At 38.3% G+C, this 17,933-nt stretch overlaps 1 protein-coding gene and 1 pseudogene across 1 annotated transcript; both read left to right on the top strand.

The window, feature by feature from the left end:
• Positions 1 to 1,512: 1,512 nt before the first annotated feature.
• Positions 1,513 to 1,945, top strand: LOC119805458 (annotated as a pseudogene).
• A 5,743-nt stretch (positions 1,946 to 7,688) lies between these two features.
• Nap1l2 (nucleosome assembly protein 1 like 2) lies at positions 7,689 to 9,074 on the top strand. Its single transcript, XM_038315648.1, has one exon. The coding sequence runs from the start codon at positions 7,689 to 7,691 to the stop codon at positions 9,072 to 9,074; it is 1,386 nt and encodes a 461-aa protein (XP_038171576.1).
• The last annotated feature ends 8,859 nt before the right edge of the window (positions 9,075 to 17,933 follow it).

The raw sequence follows: 17,933 nt of genomic DNA, 5'->3' as shown, positions 1-17,933 counted from the left end.
CTTTAATCATGTGACTGAATACAAGATTAACTATAATATTAATAGGCTTCTTATATTCAAAAAATTTTTTTGAGAAAAATTCAGGGAAACAAGATCCTTCACAATATCCATAAACAATATGAAATATCTTGGGGTAACTCTAACAAGTAAGTAAGTAAGTAAATGAAAGATCTGTATGACAAGAACTTCAAGTCCTTGTTTGGATGCACACCTTCCTAGACCTGGATGGAGGGTGGAGGGCCTTGGACTTCCCACAGGGCAGGGCACCTTGACTTCTCTTAGGACTGGAGAGGGAAGGGGAGGGAGAGTGGGAGGAGTGGGATTGAAATGGAGGGATGGGAGGAGGCAGAAATTTTTAATAAATAAAAAAAAGTAAAAAAAAAAAGAACTTCAAGTCTTTGAAAAAAGAAATTGGAAAACATATCAGAAAATAGAAAGCCCTCCCATGCTCATGGATCAGCAGGATTAACATAGTAAAAACAATCATCTCACCAAAAGCAATCCCCAGATTCAACGGAATCCCCATCAAAATTCCAACACAATTTTTTACAGACCTTGAAAGAACAATACTCAGCTTCATATGGAAAAACAAAAGACCCACTATAGTTAAAACAATCCTACACAATAAAAGAACTTTCAGAGGTATCACCATCCCTGATCTCAAACTCTACTATAATGCTTATAGTAATAAAAACAACATGGTATTGGTATAAATAAAAAGGTGAATCCACAGACAGGCACATCAGTGGACTCAAATCAAAGGCCCAGACATAAACCCATACACCTATGGGCACCTGTTTTTTGCCAAAGAAACCAGAAGTGTGCAAAAGAAAAAGGAAAGCATCTTCAACAAATGGTGATGATGTAACTGGATGTCTCCATGTAGAAGAATGCAAGTGGATCCATATCTATTGCCCTGCACAAAACTCAAGCCAAAGTGGATCAAAGACCTCAATACAAATCTAGGCACACTGAACCTGATAGAAGAGAAAGTGGGGAATAGCCTTAAATGCATTGGCACAGGAGACAACTTCCTGAATAGAGAGCTAGTAGCACAGACACTAAGATTAACAATTAATAAATGAGACCTCATGAAACTGAAAGTTTTCTGTAAGGCAAAGGACACTGTCAATTAGACAAAATTGCCAGCAGCCTACAGGATGGGAAAAGATCTTCACTATCTTCACATCTGACAAAGGGCAAATTTCCAAAATATATTAACAAGTCAAAAAACTAGACATCGAAACCCCCAAACAATCCAATTAATAGTGATTTAACAATATTAATAATCCAATAAATACAGATCTAAATAGATAATTCTCAGTAATAGAATATCAAATGGCTGAGGAACACTTAAAGAAATGTTTAACATCCTTAGTCCTCAGGAAAATACAAATCAAAACAACTCTGAGATTACATCTTACACCTGTCAGAATGGCTAAGATCATAAAACACAAGTGGATCTGGTGTTCGGGCTGGCGGGCTGGCAGGGCTGTGGGGATGCCTGTGGAGATGGCTTGCACAGCCAGGCGGTCCCCAGCCAACCAGGACAGGTTTATTTGTATCTACCCCACTTATTTAAATAATAATAAGACCATAGCGGAGGGGAGGCAGATTTCCATAAGTAAGGCTGTAGAAAACCCTACCTACTGAGATTCAGGATGTATGCTCAGCAGCTGGACTGAATGCATTTCTGGAGGAAAACAAAATGTACTCCAGAGAATGAAACCATGATGTTCAGTACAGAGGCAGAGTCCAGGTTCAGCTCAAACAGGAAGATGGCAGCCTCTGTCTTGTACAGTTCCCGTCATGTAAGTCAGTGATGCTGTGTTTAGCAGAAATGATCCCCAAGCTAAAAACAAGGACACAAAAAACAGGAGATGCTGACCTAAGTCTTCAGCAAGGAGAGGACAATAAAAAGGGAAAAGGGAAGAAGAAGAAGTGAAGCGGTGTGCACGCAAAGCATACAGTCCTACTGAGACACGGGCATGTTTGTGTCTGCGGGAACAGCTTTTGTTTGTGTCGTTTAACTGAACTATGAACAAGTATGTCTCCCATCTTCATCAACAGAGTTAACAATGAGATAAGTTTACATCAAAAGTTTGCATCTAGCTTTTATCCTGTAAAAAGGAAAGATTGTGTGTGTAGAAGGAAGAAGAATATTTTTAACAGATAATGACTGTCCCATAAGTTACTTGAAATCCTGTATCTGTTTGTCCTCTCTGTAAACATATTTCAGGTAAATAAGTTTAATAATATTTGAAACACACACAGACACACACAAACCACAAGTGACAGTTCATGCTGGAGAGGATGTGGAGCAAGGGGAGCACTCCTCCACTGTTTGTGGGAGTATAAACTTGTACAGCCACTTTGGAAATCTATATGTGTAGGCAGAGGCCACTCATTTGTTTTCAGTCTCCCAGACCCAAAATAATCACACAGAAACTGTATTAATTACAACACTGTTTAGCCAATCACTTAAGTGTTTTGATAGCTAGCTCTTAATCTTAAATTAACCCATTTCTATTATTTTATGTTTTACCTCGAGGCTCATGGTTTACCAGTACTGGCACATGGGTGTCTTTTTCCTCTGGTGGCTACATGGTATCTCTCTGACTCTGCCTTCTTTCCTTCTCTATCTGCTTGGAATTCCCACCTTGCTCTCTTCTGCTAAGCCACTGGCCAAAATATCTTTATTCATTAACCAATAAAAGCAACACATATGTAGAAGAATTTTCCATATCATATATGGCCATTTCTTAGAAAATTGGAACTCAATCTATCTCAAGACCCAGCTATACTGTAACTCTTGGGCATATACCCAAAGGACACTCAATCATACCACAAGGATACTTGCTCAACTATGTTCATAGTTACTTTATTTGTAGTACTCAGAACCCCTCATTCTTGGTCTACTTTCCATAAGCAATTCTGTGCTGGGTGCACAGGGGCTCTTTGAGCAGGGAGCAGACTATGTAAGAAGGGAGAGAGAAGTTACTAAGTCATTTGCTGCCTGGTTCTTATTTAAGTAAACAAGTAAAATCCAACTCCTGGGACTGGTTTTGAGGATGAAACACAATACTGCACAAATAGATATATTCATGAAGTAAAATGGAACACTTGGCCAAGATCCTAGCAAGAATCTGTCTCCCTACTTTGCCCCAGGGTCAGTTCATAGAAACATGTTGTTTCTTGTAATATGCACTCTGAGACTTCTGCCTTCCTTATTTTCTTGGCCTTTTGCAAGATCAAGGGTCCTATGGCAGCCACATTTCTGCACTTCTAACATGCTAGCTGTTGTTGCCCTTAATATTCTTAATATATGATTAAGGTTTTCATTCTTCAATATAAACTATGCTGTTTCTTGCAAAGTATTTCATATGCTGCTTGTTTGTGAAATGAAACCTCAGACAAGCTCAAAATGGAAAGATGTATAGGGTAGGATCTTGAAAAGATGGTTGCTCTCCTATTCTCATGCAATGTTGTTTACAACAGACATGGAGCAACCTCAGTGTTTTTTAACAGGTGAACATTAAAGAAATCTAGGTACGTACATACAATGGAATGTATTTTTAGCTTTAAAATTGAAGAAAACGCTGCTGTTTGTGATGGCAGAAATGAACCTTCAGGACACCATGCTTTAGAGAAATTCCAGATTTAGAGAAAATAAAAATAGACTGAGAGAATTTACTTTAGTTCACGTAAAACTTTATATTGCTAAAATACCTATTCTTTCTAAATGTACTATTGATTCAATACAATGTCATCAAAATTTTTAGACTTCCCCTAAAGAACTGACGAGCTGAACATAAATATATATGGTGAGCTAGATATGTTGATGAATGCTTGTAATCTTAGCACTCAGCAGAAGTGCTGCAAATTTGATTTTGTCCTGGGTTCTATATATAGTTCAAAGCCAGCCTGGGCTATATAGTGAACCCTGGTCTCAGAAATTAAACAAATAAATAAAATATGTATAGAACTACAAAAGTCTCATAAAAGTCAAAGTTATTTTGAAAAAATTATGAAGGACTTGCACTTTTCAGTAAAAGTTAATTCATGATGCAGCAATCAAGACAGCATGATGACATGGTAATAAGGAGAGGCATATGCAGATTGATGAAACAGAATTGAAAGTCTAGAAGGAATCTTTACATTTAGGGATCTGGTGAGTTGGAAGATCTCTGGGCAGATCAAGGGGAAAAGAAATGGGTACAGGCTTTTGCAGCACAATAAGTTTTGTGGGGTGAGGCTTGGACAGAATTTACTGAAAGGGTAAGTCCCTGACCACAGGAGACCTTCTTCTTCCAAATTATACCACAGGGACACAATTCAGAAGGTGAAGTGGACAAGAACATTTTCTTGGAGAGGTGAATCAGGGTTGGCTTCTGGATAGGTGATACTCTTCAGTGAGATGAGAAATTCCTTGGTCACAGACTTCTAAAAGACAGAGGTTTTGGACTCTCTTCTGGTTAGAGCTTTGTTTAATCTATGAATAATGATGGTAGATGCTTTTTGAGTAAATGATGGGCTATAAAAACACTAATATAATTATTTTTGCTATAGTAAAAGTTGTATAAGAATTTGAGTTTGATGCTGACATGCTTTGAGCTAATAGTCTGAACTTGCTTTGAAGAAATAAACAACATAGGGGTTGTTGTACTATAGGGGTTATGCTTGACTCATTAATACAACACGATCAACTAATTTTATGATAAAAAGTGTCAAGATAATTCATTGAGGTATGAAGAAAACTTTTTAGACCATCTGGAACAAATGGATGTCCACCTTCAGGAAACTAAGCCAGAGCTAATAACACAACATACACAAATTAACTCAAAGAGAGATCCATAAAGAGATCTATAGAACTATACTGAAGATATTTAAATATTTAAGAACAACACAGAAGGAAGTCTCTGATACCTTAGATTACAAAGAGATTTCTTACTCATGACAAAATATTTAAGAACAACACAGGAGGAAGTCTCTGATGCCTTCAATTACATGGAGATTTCTTATGACATCAAACATGGTCTATTAAAAATAATAAAATTGGGCTGGAGAGATGATGCAGTTAGTAAAGAACTTGCTCTTCAAACAAGAGGACCTAAGTTCGTATTTTCATCCACCCACATGAAAGTCAACTGCTGCAGTGCACTTATAATCTCAGTACTGGTGGGGTACAAGAGACAAAAGGATCCCTGGAGTTTGTTGGCCAGTCAATCTACCTGAATCAGTGAGCTCTAGGATCAATGAGAGACTCTGCCTCAAAGACTAAGTGGCAAGTGATTGAGGGAGGCATCTGGCATCTATTTCTGGTCTCTACATACATATGCACTCATGTATATGTAGGCATATGCACACATACACACAAAAATTGAATCATCAAAATTCAAAAGTATTTCCAAAACACTATTCTATTAGGTATTAAAAGATATGCAGCATACCACTAGAAATTACCAACCAACATTTTTTTTCCATTGATACATCAGTGGATATTGTAGCTATAACTTTATTGTAGCTGTAACTTTAAAAGTGTTTTTGCATGTATGTATGTAATGTGTCTGGTGCATGCAGAAGTCTGAAGAGAATGTCAGATCACCTGAAGTATAGGCAGTTGTGATTCCCCCATGTGATGCTGGGAACCAAACCTGGTTCCTTTGGAAGAGCAGCAAGTGCTCTTAATTGCAAAGCCATCTCTCCAGCTTTGTTTCCAACGTTTTGCTAATGTTAAGTGCTGCTGTGGACATGATGTGCAAACATCTGAGATTGCTTTCAACTCTTTCAACATATATCCAGAGGTCAAATTGCTTGATCATATGATACTTGTGTTTAATGTTTTGAGGTTTTGTCATACTGATTACCCCTATCCTCACTCTCACTGCCACTTGCTATTTTCTGTATTTTAAGCATCCTAATGGGTAGGAAATGGTATCTAGTTATGATTTTGACGTGCACTTCCATAATTAATGATAGCTAACCTAGAACATCTTTTAAAACAATTTTTGAAAACTTTATTATTGGATTGGGGTCATTAGAGTGAGTTCCAAGGAACATGCGTGGAGGCCAGGGGGTAACTGTATGAAGTCAGTTCTGTGCACCAAGCACCTTCACCCACTGAGTTATCTTACTGACCCCTACATAGAGGGATTTTGAATTTACTGTATAGCATTCTATTGTACAAAAATACTGTTATATATTTAACCATCTCTTTAGTGCTGAGATTTGTATTCTTTCTCGTAAACTACAAAATGTCACGCAAATTCTATGATTTTAAAAACAAAAGAGTACTTTACATTTGACTTTGTGTGTGTGTGTGTGTGTGAGAGAGAGAGAGAGAGAGAGAGAGAAAGAGAGAGAGAGAGAAAAAAAGAGAGAGAGAGAGAGAGAGAGAGAGAGAGAGAGAGAGAGAGAGAAAGAGAGAGAGAGAGAGAGAGAGCCCAAGCTGACCTAGAACTGCTATATGTGTAGGCTGGTCCTGAACATGTTTCCTTTTCAGTACTGTGATTACAGGCTAAGGCAACATCACAAAAGGGAAAGTGGAAAGTCAGTTTAGGACTGGGGCTATTGTTCTCCTATGCTCACTAGTCATATAGCTCTTTTACATAGGTTCTCTCTCTCTCCCTCCCTCTCTCTCTCTCTCTCTCTCTCTCTCTCTCTCTCTCTCTCTCTCTCACACACACACACACACACAGATATTTCACTTCTACTCATCTGTCATTTCTCCTTCATCACGAAATGTTATGAAAAATTTCCAATTTAAAAACACACAGGCTGCGAAAAACACAGAAAACCAGGATACAGAACATTTGAAGCACAGCCAATTACAACATCCAAAGGCCACCTATGCCATTTTTGGTATTTTTAGAACGCAAAGGTTCTCCACCCCCCCCTCCTCTCTTCCCCAGAGCCTCAGCTTATAACCAAAGTGACAGACTGAAGATGAATGCCTTGCCCATTTTTCATGCCCTGATGCTGTAGTCACTGTTTCCTTATAGGCCTTTTAAAATTATGAAAACATAATTTCAGTTGAAAACTGAATGAATGACACTGCATTTCGACAAAATTCTACAGGGTAGGGGATGGAAGATGAGTCATAGGTGGACGAATCAGCCATATTAGAGAACCTGGGAAGGCAAGTGGAGTTGAAAACTTGATTCATCTTCTAATTTACTGGCTCAGGATTTGTCAATCACTACAGCCTGGCAAATGAGATTAGAGAAGAGTCGTGGGAGGGAAAGGGTGACGCAGCAAGCTGCATACACTTGAAAAAAAAAAAAAAAGCCCAGACAATTGCGTAATCACACTGCGGCACTGGGTCCGGGTCCGACCTCCTCCTCCATTCCCCGCCGCCCCTGCGTGGCTGGAGAGACAGCTTTCGGAGGTCTGCCCACTGCGGCTCTCTGCAGTCTGTCTGCTTCTTCAGTAGCCATCGGAGCAGCCGTAGGTGACCCTGCATCTCCACCCAGACCACCAGCCTTCAATCCTGCTATCCCAGCTTCAGCACCGCCTTTTATCCCCACTGCTCGCTGCCTGTCATCACTCCAGCACTCAGGCTACCACCGCTTGGTCCATCTCAGCCCGGCCACCGCGCATCTGTTATAACTGGTGAGTCTTCCTGCAGAGGTCAGGTCTCCTGATCTGCGGGCTTAGCCTCCATAAGTGCAGGTGATCTTTTGAAAACAATGGCCGAGTCAGCCGATCATAAGGAACTGTCTGAATCCAACCAGGAAGAGCTTGGTAGCCAGGTAATGGCGGAGGGGCAGGGGGAATGTCAGGACCACAGTGAAGGTGCCTCCGTTGAGCATGGAGAAGGCGGGGAACGCGGTGAAGAATCCGCTGCTGCTGGAATCGGGGAAGAGGGAAAAGGTGAAGAAGCTGCTGCAGGGTCCGGGGAAGGTGCGGCGAAAAGCGGGGATGCTGATGAGGACTCTGACGCAGATCGTCCAAAAGGACTTATCGGTTATCTTTTAGATACCGATTTTGTTGAAAGTCTCCCGGTGAAAGTTAAGTACCGTGTGTTCGCTCTTAAAAAGCTGCAAACGAGAGCTGCCCATTTGGAATCCAAATTCCTGAGGGAATTTCATGACATTGAAAGGAAGTTTGCTGAAATGTATCAACCTTTACTGGAAAAAAGACGTCAGATCATCAATGCAGTCTATGAACCCACAGAAGAGGAATGTGCATATAAATCAGACTGTGAGGACTATTTTGAGGAGGCGATGGAAGAGGAGGAAGAGACTACCGGCAATGAAGAGGGCATGGTGCATGAATATGTTGATGAAGATGATGGTTATGAGGACTGTTATTATGATTATGATGACGACGACGACGACGACGACGAGGAAGATGAGAGCACCGGGGCCACCGGAGGAGAAGAGAGTAACGAAGAGGATCCTAAGGGAATTCCGGACTTTTGGTTGACTGTTTTAAAAAACGTTGAAGCACTCACTCCTTTGATTAAGAAGTATGACGAGCCTATTCTGAAGCTGCTGACAGATATTAAAGTGAAGCTTTCGGAACCCGGGGAGCCACTCAGCTTCACACTCGAATTTCACTTCAAACCCAATGAATATTTCAAGAATGAGCTGTTGACAAAGACTTATGTCCTTAAGTCAAAGCTTTCCTGCTTTGATCCTCACCCCTACAGGGGAACTGCCATTGAGTATGCCACCGGCTGCGACATAGATTGGAATGAAGGAAAGAATGTCACTTTGAGGACCATCAAGAAGAAACAGAGACATCGCATCTGGGGAACATTCCGAACCGTGACCGAAGATTTTCCCAAGGACTCTTTCTTCAATTTCTTCTCTCCTCATGGGATCAGCTTAAATGGTGGGGATGAAAATGATGATTTTTTACTTGGTCATAATTTACGTACTTACATAATTCCAAGATCAGTGTTGTTTTTCTCAGGTGATGCACTTGAATCTCAGCAGGAGGGTGTAGTTAGGGAAGTAAATGATGAAATTTATGACAAAATTATTTATGATGATTGGATGGCTGCAATTGAGGAGGTTAAAGCTTGTTGCAAGAATCTCGAGGCATTGGTAGAAGACATTGATCGCTAAAGCAGAGTAGATGCTTCTGAAATTAGCTACCCTACATGCAGTTACTGAAGATATAAACAGTTAATTATAGTCTTGTGTTCTGTATTTTTCCTGTCATGCCAGTTTAAAAATTCAAATACTAATTAATCTGACTTTGCATTGTAGTGGTATGATGTTTTCAAAATATGTAGACTGTAGCAAATGATTAAAGACATTAATATAGTGTGTAGTGCAATTCTCCTGAAGTCCTTGTACCATGTAGCTATTAATCTGTGGCTGTGAATATTATTAGAAGTGATAACTGAGGCTATTTATTTACAAAGAAATATTGGTAATCCACCTAAGAGTGTTTTGCTATTTTGTCCCTTGTTTTCTTAGTGCTTTAATCAATGGGCTTAATTTTATTGTGCCTGTGTCTCTTTGCAGTAAATATACAGTAGAATCTAAAGCTTTAATGCATAAGAGGCCTGCATATGGTTGAGAATTTCTGGCAAAAATCACATTTATTATTGATAATAAATAGCTTGTGCACAGGCTCTTGTATGTAACTGTGATAAATATTAAAACTCAGTTGTATTGAAATTACTGTTTATCATTGAAGTGTGAGTTACAGTATTTTCAAAAGTTGCAAATATTGTTCTGTGTAATTGTGAAAATTGTGATTACAGTGTATAATTTTCTTTTTTAGTATATTGAGTCATTTGTGGAATGGACATCACCATTTCTGAAAATATATTTCATATTCTGTTCCTTCACTGAAAAATAAAATGAATAAAAATTTTATGGTGTTTCATGTTTTAAAAATTGAACATTTGAATTATAAAGGCAGTAAGTATGTTCATTGGAGGACACATACAAAATATTGAAAATATACATTAATTAAAATCAAAAGCAATCATTAAAGATAAACAATTAATATTTTGATTTTTTCTATAGTTATTTTTGTATGTGTTTATACTTGAATGGAAATTTACCCACACTGTCTAACATATATATTCTAAAATTATTAATAACTGATCTAATTTTAATCTAGATTGGGTTGCTGGGAAACAAAAATCTTAATTTTAATCAATCCAGTAAATTTATTGCTGTTTAGTAATATAAGTACTCTTTACAGATATCGGGTTCCTAAATGCTAGCCTATAGCTTAAATTTCTTATCTGTCTTTCTGCAGTATCATTTGTATGTATTACCTTATGACACTGGAGGGAGCATTGACTGGGGACAGTGGAACACAGACAGTCAGACCGTCCAGAGCTGAGTTTGCCTTTGTCCCTTGGGGAAACTCAGATGTTTGACTTCTCCTTTTGATAAACTCTGAAGAATCACATCTATCCCCCTAGGATAAGGGGCCTTCTTGGTCACTTTTGTGTCACATAGAAGATGTGAGTAGTGAGGAAATGCGAACTTGGTTTTGTTATTGCTGCCTACCTACACTTCCATTCCACCTGTTTGTGATTTCACTGAATTATAACCCAAGTGGGACAAAAGCTTTGGTATGACTTATTCTTCCACTGTTCACTACTGAACATGCCTACTCCTTCAGACTGAGGCCCAGAGAGGTAAGTTTCCAGCACACCCATTTTTCTTACTTCTGCCTGATTCAACTGGGGAAGAAAATAGGAGCTTTGCCCTTTCTATTCCATTCCAAGCAGGACCTTCAAAGTCAAGCTCTCCCCAATATGATAATAAATGCTCTGGTGATTTAGAGCATCTATTCTTTAGGATTACATTAAGTGGAAGTCTGCAGGGACACAGACAACCTGTCACATAAAGAAACAAAGGATTTTGCCAATGGTGCATCTTGTAAATGCAGACAGCTGTTCACTTTCACTACAATTAATATTGACCTTTGAAATTTACTAATACTCCCAAACTCATGCTGCAAACAGTGCTTCTTTTTTAATTGTGTTACTGCTTCTATGCACTAAAAAATCAGGAACATAAAAATATTTTTAAAGCTGAGGGTGGTGGTGCACACCTGTAATCCAAGCACTTGGGAGGTGGAGGCAGGAAGATCAAGAGTTCAAGGCCAGCTTCAGCTATATAAGGTGTTTAACATCTGCTTGGGCTATGTGAGACACTGTTGCAAAAATAAATAGATAATAAATATCAGGAACATGGATGACTCCTGTTGTTTTGCAGAAAATGCCTATCACCTTGCAGCTTCCCATGGCCTTTTCTGTTGTCTCCACGAGCTAGAATGGTAAATGTGCTTCTTCTGTATCTACCTAGAAATAAGCAGGCAATTAGCAGGCCAGGATCCCATTGCTATAACTTTCATGTCAGTGCCTTCTGTCAAATGTACGCAAGGCATGCACCTAGTGTTCACCAAGCCTTTTTTAGTCCTCACTGCAGAGAAAGCAAGCACATATTACAGAGGACCACAGAATTGATGCATAAGTGTTAAAACACCATGCAGAATTTGGTCTTTGTGTATTTTGATGGCATATATAAGGAAGTGGGGGGTTGCTCTAGATTGGACACTGGCAAAAAAAAAATTGGATCTATTTATTAGTTGTATCTCAATAAATCTTAATCATGCTGTATCTGGGAAGAATAGGAAAATAATAAAGTTATACTTGGTAAAGCAGTTGAAGTCTGGCAAGATAGCACGAAAAGGCACTTGCCACTGAGCCTGATGATCTGAGTTTGATCCTCAGAATTCACACAAACGGGAGATAATGTACTCTTGCAAGTTGTGCTCTGACCTCCACAGGTGTGTGTGTGTGTGTGTGTGTGTATGTGTGTGTGTGTGCTTGTGTATTTTTACACAATGTAAGAAAAGATGCACACATTTTAGCATCTCTATGGGGGTATTTGACATTAAGGAGTGTAGCATAGTGACCTTTTATTTTGCATATGCTTAGACAATTAAGTGACCTAGCTTTGTCTCATTTTATTACATTCCCCAAGTAATCTTGTGTGAGGTTGTTATTCTACAAAATGACTTATGTTCAACAACAGAATAACACGGCCTACAAGTATGAACAATGCCAGTTTCTTGATGTCAGGGATCGCTTTTCCTTTTTCTTTCATCTTTTTATCAGGGAGACAATTTGAGGCTCCATTGCTTCCCTAGTTTGGGGTAGGAGGGAGGTTCATTTAGATTTATCTTTAGTGCAAGGATCTTTCAAGCCATGAGGTTGGGCTATCAGCCTTAGGCCATCCCATAGTCCTGCACTAGAGTTTAGGTCCGAACCATGTTTTAAAAAATAGGATTTAGAGGCTGGAGAGATGACTTATCAGGTAATAACATTCTTGCAGAGGACCCAGGTTTAATTTCCATCCTCTACGTCAGGCAGTTCTCACCTGTCTGTACTCTGGCTCCAGGGGATCTGACTCCCACTTCTGACTTACAAATGCACCTTCACTCATTCATACACATACCCATACATAGACGCAGACAAATATACTCACACACACTTACATTTCTTTTTGAATTGTGGTAGAAAGACTACTCTGTGGTTAAGAGCACTTTCTGCTCTTGCAGAGGACCTAGATTCAGTTCTCAGCACCCACATCAGGTGGCTTACTACTGCCTGTAACTCCAGTTCCAGGGGGAATTCATTGTAGTGAGGAGGCGAGCAGGCCTGCTTTTCGTCCCTCCCCATTCCCGCATAGCTAGCTTAGTCCCAGAAATAACAACACACAAACTATTCATTAAAACTGCCTTGGCTTTTTGATAGGGCAGGATTTAGGTGGGTGGAGTAGACAGAACAGGATGCTGGGAGTGAGGCAGATGCTTCGGGCAATCGCTATTCCTCTCCTCTCTGGGTCAGATGCGATGGAGCCAGCCACCAGGTCAGACATGCTGAATCTTTCCCGGTGTTACACAGATTATTAGATATGGGTTAGTCAAGATGTGAGTAAGAGGCTGAAACTAATGGGCCAGGCAGTTTGTGTGTTGTTATTTCGGGGCATAAGCCAGGTGGCCAGGATCTGGGCGGCAGGAACACAGTGTTTAAATGAATACAGTTTGTGTGTTGTTATTTCAGGGCATAAGCTAGCAGGTGGCAGGGAGCCCGGTGGGAACGCAGCCCGCTGCTCCCTTCTACAATCCATCACCCTCTTCTGGTCTCCATGGGCATTGCGCATAGAGCACATAGACATACATGCATGTAAAACACCCACACATATAAAATAAACATACACAAATCTTTAAAACATAAAAATAACCTAAAATTATGGTTTCACCTTAATTATCTTTATATTTGCTTTTTTGTTATTGTTATTGTTTTTTTTTTTGAGGCAGGGTTTCTCTGTGTAACAGCCCTAGCAGTTCTGGAACTTGCTTTCTAGACCAGGCTGGCCCCAAACTCACAGAGATGTGCCTGCTTGTGTCTCCCGACTGTGAGGATTAAAGGTGAGCACCACCATACCCGATTATACTCGCATTTAAAAGTGAATTATTCATGTGATTCTGGACTCCAGAAGGTTATTTGTAGAAAATGTTAGTTAGGAACGACATCTGAGAGTTTTTGTCTTTCTAGGGAATAGTCTGAAAAACAAAAAATACAATTTCATTTTTAATACATGATAATAAATACATTAAGGTACTGGGTTTTTAAGGTCAGGCTATCTGAATTCCAATCCCAGCTCTGTGATTTATTAGCAGAATTACTAGGTACATAAATACTATATGTATTTATCTTTGTTATTAATTAATGTTTGTATTTGTGAAAAATTCAAAACCACACATTATTAAGTTATTAATTATTAATAATTATTCTCCTAATTACTTTCCAATGTAAACAAAGTAAAAGTATACACTTTGCATTTTATTGACAATCTCCAAGATATCTGCAAATACTAAGACAGACAAAGTGTTAAGTTGAGCAGCAGGACTTAAATTATTCACAAGACTGGTTTATTAGTTACTTTTCTGTTGCTGAGACAGTACACCACAACCCCAAACAATTTATGAAAGACTTTATTTTTGCTTATGGTTCCAGAGGGATAAGAGTCCATCATGGCAGGGTAGCCTGGAAGCAAGCAACAGGCATGACGGCAGAAACATGATACTGAGAGTTTATATATATACTCAACTGCAAGCAGGATGCAGAGAGAGAGAGATAACTGGAAGTGAAGCTATGCTATAAACTTTTAAAGCCCACTCCAATGATTTACTTCCTTCAGCAAGGCTGCACCTCCCTATAACTATTCCAAAATACTGACACCAACTGGTGAGCAAGTTTTCAAATACCTGAGTCTATGGAAGACACTTCTCATTCAAATCACCATACCTGGCTCATAAAAAATTAAGATCAATTACTATTGATGTATTTCTACATGGCCACGTATATTTATAGCTTTTAATTTGTGTTAACTCAGCTCAATATTTATTTCAGGCCATTTTCTCAGTGGTTCTTGTAGTTTGAATAAGAATGCTTGCATAGGCTCATATATTTGAAATCTTAGTCATCAGGGAGTAGCATTACTTGAGAAGGATTAGGAGGTGTGGACTTGTTTGGAGAAGTGTCTCATGGGGGATAAGTTTTGAGGTTTCAAAGATATAACCAGGCTCAGTGTCCCTTTCTTCCTCTGTCTGGCCTGCAGATACAGATGTGGAACTCTTAGCTGCTTCTCCAGCACCATGTCTGCCTGCATGTTGCCATATTCCCAATCATGATGATAGTGGACTAAACCTCTGAAACTGTAAGCAAACCTTGGTTAAATGCTTTCTTTTATAATACTTTCCATGATCATGGAAGAACACTAACAAAGACAGTAGCCAACAAACATATCATGAATCTCATTTTAAATATGTGGTACTCAGAGATAAACAAAATATAGAAAATAAAAATTATGTGAAACTGTATGTAAATCATAGGTATATAACATTTGAGCTTTCAGTTAGCATACAAATATATGCAATATGAACTCTGTTATTTATAAAGCAGAATATATTCTAAAAAGAAATATAACACATCTGTGAGATATATTTTCTTCAAATTATTTGCCAAATAACACATTTTAAAAAGAGAAACAAATGTTCAAATTGAAGAAGTTTCTGTCTGCCATTTAAAAATAAACACTATTAATTGTCTGTTGGTCTATGTGTTCTAAGACAATAAAACAGGAGTTCAAGCAGACAATACACAACATGCTTCCTCCATAATCTGCTTGCTCATACATACACTGTCACACTCCCCACTGACTCTGCATGGGTTTTTGTGTGTCTGCCCATTTTTCTGTGTGTGCACAGACGAATTTGAGATGGGACATTAAATATGATAGGAGGGTGTGGGGAGGCTCATGACCACCCCTCATAAAGGATCCCAGCTCTTTTGTGGTTTTACTCTTTTGGGAGTGAGTGTTTGCATGTCCAGAGAGAATGAGGGGAGAGGAAGACTAGTTTAGCCTGACTTTTGGCCTATGACTGTGAAGGCATGGAGGCATGCTTGTGAGTATGCCACTGAGTATTTGGAAGCACACACATACTAGCCAAAAAGAATGAGTAAAGCATTACTGTTCATACCCAGGTGCCTTATGAAACTATGTTTTATGTGTAATGATACAACGTGGTCTGTGGAGGGTTAGAAAAAAAAGATAGTCCTGTATAAGCAGGTGCCTGAAGGGGCTTTGCAGAAATTGGGAAATGTGTACATGTTTTTTCACTTTGAAACCTGAAATCTTCTCTTTAGGTAGTGAAAAGAAGTATCGACAATCATTTCTTGGCTTTTGGCTAAATTTAAGTGGAGAACTAAAGGTGGCAACCTAGAAGGAAATAAAAATTTAAGTGGAATGTCTTACCAATGGGCAATGTAAGAAATTTTGGATTACTTAAGTTTTGATGTGACTCAGATCTCAAGTACCCACAAAATAACTATTCTTTTGATTAATGTAATATGGTTGTGTTTTGGTCCTAGGACAGAATGGGAGCTCAGGTGTATAGCAAGTATGTACACATACACAAGAAATGGTACATAAAAAGAATTACTGTTTGTGATGCCTGCTGAGCACTTCAATGTCACCCTCTTGAAGATGCATTTAAAAGAAGAAATAGGTAATATGTAATTATTTAGTCATATTTCACTAGCACAATAAAATAGAGTTATGTATCTATTAATTTAAACCTTGTACCAAATGTTCTATATTTCTATGTAGTGTATCACTTGGCCTAAAAAGAAGCTGTTAAGGCATTTGTGTTTGGAAACATTAGTGTAAAATAATTTCTTAAGTCAACTTCATGAAAATGATAAAAGTCAAACTTTATTATTATTTTACTGTTGTGTTAAACCATGTTTACCAAAAGCAAATTGGAGAAGGAAGTTCTGCTGTGGAATAATCCCCTTTTACACTGAAAGATTTGTCACTTGAATTGGTTTAATAAAACACTGATTGACCTGTAGCCAGGCAGGATGTCCAAACTAAGGATGATGGGAAGGAGAAGGGTAGAATCTGGAGTCACCAGCCAGATTCAGAGGTGATGTGGTATCCTCTCTGTATTTTATTAATATGCTTTATTACCATTGGTTAATAAAGAAGCTACTTTGGCCTATAGTTGGGCATAATATAGCTAGGTGGGAAAACTAAACTGAATGCAGGGATAAAGAAGGTAGAATCAGGCAGACACCATGTAGCTACCCAAGAAGCAAGATGTGAGGTAACAAACCATGAGCCTCATGGTAAAATATAAAATAATAGAAATTGGTTAATTTAAGATGTAAGAGCTAGCTTGGAATACACCTTACTATAAATTAATATGGTGTTTATAGAAAATTTCAGTGTTAGAATGGGTATGTATAGATTTGGCCCACTTCTGTCCTTTCTTATTTGTATATGATTTCTTCTGGCATCATTATCAAAAAGATTGTCATATAATTTTGTTTTAATTTTCAAGATTATTTCCCTATTTAGAAGGCCTTTGAAACTTCATGTGAATTTTTAAGTTATTTTTTCTATTTCTGTATACTCATCCATGAATTTTTTTTTATAGCAATTGAATTTATTTACTAGATTGGTTTTGGTAGCACTGTCTTTTTACAGTATTGGATCTTCCAGGTCAGGAACATGGTATGTCACCATTTATGTCTCTCTGAATTTCCTTCAGTACTGTTTTGCAGTTTACAGTGTTTAACTTTGTTGGTGTACAAAAGAGTTCCACAATAGCCCAAAATGCATTATAACAAAGGTTTATTTTTCTGGGGATAAACTCACAGAAAGAGTAGTAATCTGAAGTCCTCTGCATATGCTGGGAACTAGAACCAAATTCAGTAGCCAAGTGAACCACACAGGCTTTTCATCTGCATTTATAATATATGAGACCACGTCCAAAGTGGGCTGGTATCTTAAAGGCTATTGACTGAAGGAGTTTCCACAGAATTGCTTTGTTAGTTAAATTAACTCTCAAATATTTTGTTCTTTCTAATGCCAATATAAATTGAGCTGTGGAATTGCTTTTGTTGATTTCCTTTTTTGATCTTTCATTGTTAGTGCACAGAAATGCTGCTATTTGGTTGTACATTAGAACTTTACTGAATTCCATTATTAATTCTGTAATATTTTATGTAATATTTAGTAGTTTCCATATATATTATGTCATTTATACATTTACATTTTCCTTTTCAATATGGACACCATCAGTTTCAGTTTTTTCATAATTATTTTTCTCATTTTTTGTTATTTTATTTTTTCCCTTTTATTGAAAATAGATTCATCTCTCACAAAATATATCCTGATTACTGTTTCTCCTCCTTTTACTCACCCAAGATCCTCCCCACCTCTCCTCTTCTCCAGATTCACCTCCTTTCTGTCTCCCATGAGAAAAAAACAGGGCTCTAAGACATAATATTAAAATATAACAAAATAAAATATAATGAGAGAAAAACTATCATTATATTGAAGTTATATAGGAACAGGACAAACCAACGGAAG

Source organism: Arvicola amphibius, chromosome X, assembly GCF_903992535.2.
Source record: "Arvicola amphibius chromosome X, mArvAmp1.2, whole genome shotgun sequence".
NCBI classification, from domain to species: domain Eukaryota; kingdom Metazoa; phylum Chordata; class Mammalia; order Rodentia; family Cricetidae; genus Arvicola; species Arvicola amphibius.
This window is presented reverse-complemented; position numbering and strand designations above follow the sequence as displayed.